Source organism: Cryptomeria japonica, unplaced genomic scaffold (genome assembly GCF_030272615.1).
Source record: "Cryptomeria japonica unplaced genomic scaffold, Sugi_1.0 HiC_scaffold_27, whole genome shotgun sequence".
Taxonomy (NCBI): Eukaryota; Viridiplantae; Streptophyta; class Pinopsida; order Cupressales; family Cupressaceae; genus Cryptomeria; species Cryptomeria japonica.
This window is the reverse complement of record NW_026728849.1, coordinates 305,044-313,809: the sequence shown is the minus strand read 5'-3', so window position 1 is coordinate 313,809 and position 8,766 is coordinate 305,044. Positions and strand designations below refer to the sequence as shown.

The 8,766-nt window shown below is 33.3% G+C and overlaps 1 protein-coding gene across 1 annotated transcript; it reads right to left on the bottom strand.

Moving 5' to 3' along the window:
- Positions 1–6,007: 6,007 nt before the first annotated feature.
- Positions 6,008–6,721, bottom strand: LOC131861581 (uncharacterized). The gene has a single exon (XM_059214931.1). It carries the CDS (start codon positions 6,719–6,721, stop codon positions 6,008–6,010), a length of 714 nt encoding a protein of 237 aa, XP_059070914.1.
- Between the last annotated feature and the right edge of the window lie 2,045 nt (positions 6,722–8,766).

Below are 8,766 nucleotides of genomic sequence, written 5' to 3'. Positions count from 1 at the left end.
AATATTGTTTGGGCATGCAAACTTTGTGTTTTCTTTATTCCATTCCTTCACGAAACCTTCCCCACTTGGGATTTGTGTTTAAAAGGAATTATATACATTTTGCAACATCCCAAATCAAACATAAATGAGTTTTAAACTTGTCCAAAGAAAAATGACCATTTAACTTCCCATCTTGCTACTTTTTCATTTATTTTTACGTTGACAACATTTACAAGATTTTGCAATTTTTGAAGTATTGACCCAAATGACTCCAAATATTTCTTGTTACATAAAATGGTCTAAATGGACCTTATTAAACTGAAAATAACTCAAAACACCTACAAACCTATTACTTGAGCCCTAATGTATGAGATGTCCTTGATTCAGTGCACCACAAACCTACCAGATGTCTCATTCTTATCAAGAAGCTAATAAAGTGGCAAAAAAATTGAATAATTTGGGTTGCATTTTATCTAATGACAATTTTTAGTTGTCGCATATAATTCTTGTTACCTTTCTTCAGCTCCATATAGGATTCAATCAAGAGCTCAAAGCTCTTTTTTTCATGTTTTCACTTTAACAAAATTATGTTGCTTTTATAGGTCGAAATTCATTTCCACATGAAAGGTTGTAATTTGCATTCAAAATAATTAATTTTGATAGTTGCGGTGCATTGATTGGTCACAACAAGTGATTCCAAGTTTTGGGTTATAGCCAATAGGGCTTGGCTCATGCCTTTTGTGATAACTAATGTGACCTAAAGATTTCAAAAGGCTTTTGGCACAATATCATGATTATTTGTTGCACAGAGCAATTACCTCCTGGTGGCTAGTCAATACCAAGTTATGTTCGATGTGATGAGAAGCTATTGTTATTTAAATCTGAAAATGTCTAAGGCCCTCCTATTTTCTCTAAGACACTTTATGTTTCTTTGATGAGAATTATAGGGATTGTGTAATTTCTCATCTTTCCCTTTAAAGATGTATTCAACCCCCACAAATGATTCGATTTTTATCAAAAAGCTTGGAATCTTGTGAGAAATGAAGTAGATATAACTAGAAAAGTCTCTATATAGATGGATAAACTCTTTAGAGAGCTTCCAAATGAGCCTTACAGTACCACATCAGTTTAAAACCACACACTAGTCATTAAAATAAGTTTCAACTTATTAAAGAAAATTTTAGAAATTGTTCATAGTGCATAGAGGCTGAAGTGCACATGTTTTTTATGCATTATCGTCAGCCCCTCACCCCACAAGAAGTTGTCTAGGAATTCGACCTACACAAATAAAAAGACAATGATCTTGGGGTGTTGCAATGATATGTAGGAGGGTTGGTTTTGTTTAGTTTTTGAAAATTGTAAAAGCATGTCAAGTTGAAATTAGTAGTTGTCTGGACAAGGTGTTTTACACCTCAAATTCACTGCAAAATTTTGGTTATTTTATCAAATTCAAAATCTTAAGCATAGATATCCATTTTGACCAGATAGGTCAGCTCCAACTACTTGTAAACCTGTATTTCTTGTAATGATGTTCTTTTAAGGACCTCATTACTGATCCTTGTTGAGTCCATATTTGATGTGAACTAGCTAATAGTTGGGTGGGCGCATTTCTTATCCTTCCAATAATTTTAGTACCTTATCTGGTATTGAATTTCTAATGTAAACTCTATTATACCATTAATATTACTTATTCAGTTCTTTGTTTTTTATTTCATAAAATATTTTGAATAGAAAGTTTGAGATATACGCTAGTTATAATGGCAAATTTTATATTTTCATCATATTTTTTATTTTATTTTGTATGCAATTTGAGATAATAACTTAATATTTATGCATTGACAAATGGAAAAATTATGTACATGGTGTGGGTACTTTCTTATGTTTTTACCCATCCAATTACAAGCATTTCTATTTACCTATCTCCAACCTTATTCACATAGACACAGATTGTTATATAATCATCTAAATTATATATTTGCCATCCTTATGAATGCAAATATTTATCATCCTTATGTGTGCGAATATGTTATGAATTATATTGTTCACTTGATTGAAATTTGATTTGTGGTATATATTGGATCATTTCTTATGTGCAATACCAACAAAAAACATCTTTTCTACCCATCCAATTATAAGTATTTCTATGCACCTATCTACAACCTTATTCACATAGACACACATTGTTTTATAATCATCCAATTCTATGTTTATCATTCTTATGCATTTGATTATGATTTTTGGTATGTATTTGATCATTTCTATCATGCAATATCAACAATCTTCTGTAAATTTCTCATTCTTATATATTTGAAACTTTAAAATAAATCAACTTCAAGACATCAGGAATTAGCTGATCAGCCAGCTTTCCTATCAACGTGAAATTACATGTGATAGTGCACTTTGATTCACAATTGGTGCTCTAGAAGAAGTTGAACAATTGAGGAAAGTAAGAGGTTTTATTTGTGTGGAACACCCACTGGAAACAGATTAGAAAAGAGAAATGAATATTTGGATAGAGGGTGATTCCATGAACATGAAATTCCTAAAAAACTATCCATTCTCCAAGTTTCTCTCTCCTCATATTCTCTCATTCCATGAACATGATTAATTCTTAAAAAAATCTCCATTCTCCAAGTTTCTCTCTGCTTCATATTCTAAATCAGGCGTTCTCTTTATTTGAGTTTTTTCAAAATGATGAAGAGCAGGGGATTGAAACACATACTAACTCATACCAAACAAACTATAAATGTGGGATGGTAACTTCATGAATTTCACTCACAATCTAACTATTTCCCTATTAGCCCTCCAACAGAGGTTTTCTGAGCATAACTTTCTATACAGACAATATTTAGAAAATATGATAACACTTTTCGATACCCATTTAGAAGCTTAACAACATATCAAGAAAAAAGGTGGGGTTGTTGTGGAACAAATGGCTCAATAATTTAATGGTAAACTGAAACTAGGTCTAATTAGTAAAACAAATTAAGTTTGTCACGCATAACATTTGATGCAGACCTAACCTAAAGTATCCAACACAACATTTGGATACTCGTGTGAGATTTATACAACATATATAAAAATCAAGGTAGGTTGTTTTGTAACACAAAGGAGTAAAATTGACTACTAATTTTTATTAGGCACCAAGGGTTTTTCAAACCCTATCTCAATAGAATGCCTCTAAAATACTCAAAACTCAATGAAAAGGGATGAGAATGGTCACAATGGAAATTTTAATTGATACTCTATCCAACCATACTACTTTTAAGATCATATAACATCCTTACGAATCCATATTACTTGTTGCAACATGACTATTACCTGGAAAATCTAGAAGTTGCAATCATTCAAACAATCATAGCTTTATTAATACCTAACGAGAAACCACAAAAATAATTGCATTTGGAAGTTTATTAGATCCTATATCATATTAAATAAATTTTAAATCCTTAAATGCAAAATAAAGTCTATACAAAACCAAAAAACAGTTAGATTATTTGGAAAACATTGTTTGGGCATGCAAACTTTGTGTTTTCTTTATTCCATTCCTTCACGAAACTTCCCCACTTGGGATTTGTGTTTAAAATGAATTATATACATTTTCCAACCTCCAAAATCAAACATAAATGACTTTTCAACTTGTCCAAACAAAAATGACCTTTTAACTTCCCTTCTTGTAACTTTTTAATTTGTTTTACATTGACAACATTTACAAGATTTTGCAATTTTGGATGTATTGACCCGAATGACTCCAAATATTTCTTGTTACATAAAAATGGTCTCAATGGACCTTATTAAACTCAAAATAACTCAAAACACCTACAAACCTATTACTTGAGCCCTAATGTATGAGATTTCCTTGATTCGCTGCACCACAAACCTACCAAATGTCTCATTCTTATCAAGAAGCTAATAAAGTGGCAAAAAAATTGAATAATTTGGGTTGCATCTTATCTAATGATAATTTTTAGTTGTCACATATAATTCTTGATACCTTTCTTGAGCTCCATAGAGGAGTCAATCAAGAGCTCAAAGCTCTTTATTTATGTTTTCACTTTAACAAAATTATGTTGCTTATATAGGTCCAAATTCATTTCCACATGAAAGGTTGTAATTTGCATTCAAATTCATTATTTTTGATAGTTGCGATGCATTGATTGGTCACAACAAGTGATTCCAAGTTTTGGGTTATTGCCAATAGGGCTTGGCTCATGCCTTTTGAAATAACTAATGTGACGTATAGATTTTTAAAGGCTTTTGACACAATATCATGATTATTTGTTGCATAGAGCAATTACCTCCTGGTAGCCAATCAATACCAAGTTGTGTTCGATGTGATGAGAAGCTATTGCTATTTAAATTTGAAAATGTCTAAGGCCCTCCTATTTTCTCTAAGATGCTTTATGTTTCTTTGATGAGAGTTATAGGGATTGTGTAATTTCTTATCTTTCCCTTTAAAAATGTATTCAACCCCAACAAATGATTCAATTTATATTAAAAAAGCTTTAAATCTTGTGAGAAATGAAGTAGATATAACTAGAAAAGTCTCTCTATATATGGATAAACTCTTTAGTAACCTTCCAAATGAACCTTATAGTACCACATCAGTTTAAAACCACACACTAGTCATTAAACTAAATTTCAAATTAATAAAACAAAATTTTAGAAATTGTTCATAGTGCATAGAGGGTCAAGTGCACATATTTTTTATGCATTATCATTGGCCCCTCACCCCACAAGAAGTTGTCTTGGAATTCGACCTACACAAATAAAAAGAGAATGATCTTGGGGTCTTGCAATGATATGTAGGAGGGTTGGTTTTGTTTAGTTTTTGAAAATTGTAAAAGCATCTCAGGTTGAAATTAGTAGTTGTCTGGACAAGGTGTTCTACCCCTCTTATTCACTGCACACTTTTGGTTGTTTTATGAATTTCAAAATCTTAAGCATAGATATCCATTTTGACCAGCTAGGTCAAGTCCAACTACTTGTAAACCAGTATTCCTTGTAATGAGGTTCTTTTAAAGACCTCATTACTAATCCTTGTTGAGTCCATATTTGATGTGAAGTAGATAGTATTTTGGTGAGGGCATTTCTTATCCTTCCAATAATTTTAGTACCTTATCTAACTTGGTATTGAATGTCTAATGTAAACTCTATTATACCATTAATATTACTTATTTAGTTCTTTGTTGTTTATTTCAAAAAATATTCTGAATAGATAGTTTGAGATATACGCTAGTTATAATGGCAAATTTTATATTTTCATCATATTTTTTATTACATTTTGTATGTAATTTGAGATAATAAATTAATATTTATGCATTGATAAATGGAAAAATTATGTACATAGTGTGGGTACTTTCTTATGTTTATACCCATCCAATTACAAGCATTTCTATTTACCTATCTCCAACCTTATTCTCATAGACACAGATTGTTATATAATCATCTAAATTATATATTTGTCATCCTTATGAATGCAAATATTTATCATCCTTATGTGTGCAAATATGTTATGAATTATATTGTTCACTTGATTGAAATTTGATTTGTGGTATTTATTAGATCATTTCTTATGTGCAATACCAACAAAATGCATCTTTTCTACCCATCCAATTATAAGCATTTCTATTCACCTATCTGCCACCTTATTCACATAGACACACATTGTTTTATAATCATCCAATTCTATGTTTATCATTCTTATGCATTTGATTATGATTTTTGATATGTATTTGATCATTTCTATCATGCAACATTAACAATCTTCTCTAAATTTCTCATTCTTATATATTTGAAACTTTAAAAAAATTCAACTTTAAGACATCAGGAATTAGCTGATCAACCAGCTTTCCTATCAACGTGAAATTACATGTGATAGTGCACTTTGATTCACAATTGGTGCTCCAGAAGAAGCTGAACATTTGTGGAAAGTAAGAGGTTTTATTTGTGTGGAACGCCTAGTGACAATGGATTAGAAAAGGCAAACGAATATTAACTGAGATCCAAGCCAGCCATCCGCCCAGTTCTATCCTGAGAAAATAGCCTTGTTGGAGGCGTGGCAGCAGGGTCTGGGGTCTTTACCATTGCCCTCACAGTTCGCACAGCCTGCTAACTGCTCCATACCTGCAAGAACATTATTGGTTTTGCCAGCAACCTTGTTGGAGGGGTGGCAGCAGGGTCTTGGGTCCTCACCATTGCTTTCACAATTCGGACAGTCATCTAGCTGTTGTGAGAAAACAGCCTTATTCGAGGGTGACGAACAGCAGGGTCTTGGGTCTTCACCGTTACCCTTGCACTTTTCACAGTCAGTTAGCTCTTTTTCTACCATGTCTGTAAGCAGGTTATCTTTTTTGCTAGTTTGTTTGGAGTGGTGACAGCATGGTCTTGGGTCTTCACCATTGCCCTCACAGTTCGCACAGCCTGCTAACTGCTCCATGCCTGCAAGAACATTATTGGTTTTGCCAGCAATCTTGTTGGAGCGGTGGCAGCAGGGTCTTGGGTCTCTACCATTGCTTTCACAATTCGGACAGTCATCTAGCTGTTGTGAGAAAACAGCCTTATTCGAGGGTGACGAACAGCAGGGTCTTGAGTCTTCACCGTTGCCCTTGCAGTTTGCACAGTTATCTAATTGCTCCATACTCATAAGCACATTATTGTTTTTCACAGGATTTTGGGGGTGATATCGAGCGGAGACATGGACAGTAAACAGAAACAGTAGACCGACAAGCAGTGCGCTCATTTTCATGCCCATCAAACTTGACATATTGAAGATCGAGAGCCTTTTGCTGAATCAAAAGCAAAGGAAACGTTTACGTTCTCACTGAATAATCGATTCGTAAATGAAGATTGATATGGAATACAATGCGATGTAATAACCCATTTATAGAGGGAGTCGTGAGTTATAGTTTTTACTCAAATCACGCATTCAAAGTCTTATGGCGTAGCAGAGACGGTCATACAACATACAACGTGATTTTATTCAACATACAACCTTTTTCACTGTCATTTCTTTCGATTGTTACAGATAAATTTTAATTATTAAAAAAGAGGATAAATATTTATTATTCAATATAATTATGAAATTGCATGAAGTCATTTCATCTAGATGGCCCTAAACTAAATGGAACTTTGTACAAGTAACAGATTTCACCATTAAATTTAATCCCTACTTTGAAATGAATGTGAATTTAGCCAAAGCGTGTATTTCAAAGCACTCTGACATGCTCAACCTACATGAAAAGTAAATATATACTAATATATTAAGGGATAGTTTGTTTGTATATAAAATGAAGGTAGTTGCAATCTTCTTGTTCCAGCCACATTATTTAGAAGCTTCAAGACAATTATAACCTACAATATTAACCACCAAATAATTATGGGTGATCAACGTAATATTTAATGTTAAACAATTTATTTTAAAATGTATGTTTAAAAATATAATTACAAGTACAAAGTAGGCACTACAAATATGAGAAATGAAAAAAAATGTTTAAAGTAATCAAGAACCTAAACAAATGCATAAAATAATTATTTCAATGTATATTACAGTATTTAAACAAGATTTATAGAGAAACGATGCGCTCTCATCCTATACAAACGAGGTATAGAGTTCGTACAAAATTTTCCAACTGTGATTATAATGCAAGAAAAATACATTAAATAATCAAGCTTAGCTAGTAAATGCGATATACGATACAACCAAGATGAAATGGAAGGAGAAAAGGGAAGGAAATCGACAAACTAGAGATCCACGCTATGAAGCCTCCCACAAGGTAATTTCCTCATCATGTTGGTGTACCTACACACATGCAAGAAACGAAAATGTTGGGGGTTATGTTTTGGAGTCTACATACTTGTTAGACCCTTGTTTTGGTGTTTTCACCTCCACGAACAACCCAAGAAGCCACGGTAATAATCAAGTGATAAAGGTAATTGAAAAGATGCACCAACGGATTGGTAAAAGATACTAGAAAATGAAAGAAAAGGGATCAAGCAAACTCTCCTTCCATAAACGATTATTGGAAATGTCGGCGTAGAGTGCTTGAAATGCTGACACAATGGTAATGCTTTTAGAATGTTGTCCAAAGATAAACTACAAGAGCTTCAACCTGCAAAAGATCATCAACTTGCCAAGTGAATCCCCCAAATGCCTCTGAAATTGATAGATAAAGCTCCTGAAAGGAAACTGATGTTGATGGGTGCATATAGCTCGGAATTATGATTCCTTTCGGGGGGAGGTGTAATGCTCAAATAACGACCTGTAGACTATCAGATTCATGGGATGCTTGCGCACCGCGTAGATGTCTCTGCTCCACGACTGTGTCCCCAAAGGTGATAGGTTGGCGACATTCATAATAATTTGGTGAGAGTTGACAAGGATATATCCGAGTGGATAAAAGGACAAGGTAGAAAAGCCGGACCTCCTCTGACATGGGGGAAGATGCCATTTGTCATATTAATCGCAAAGGGGTAAGATTTTTGATATTCTATTTTTCCCCCAGTTTAGTGGCCATGCCTTTTTTGAGGGATGCAAAGTTAAAGTAGAGGAAGATATAGAGAAAGAAAAGTCGCGACATGGAGGAAAATTTTCTTAATTTAGATGAGGTTGCCCCTAGGAAGATGATGCTAACATTTTGAATAGATATTGATACTTGGTACATTGCAAACATACTAGCTACAAAATCGCCTATCGAATGGTAAGCTAAAGGAAAGGATAAGATAACATAATAGAAACAAACCTTTCATTGGAGGAAATCCCCTGGTTATGGAAAGATACAAGATAAG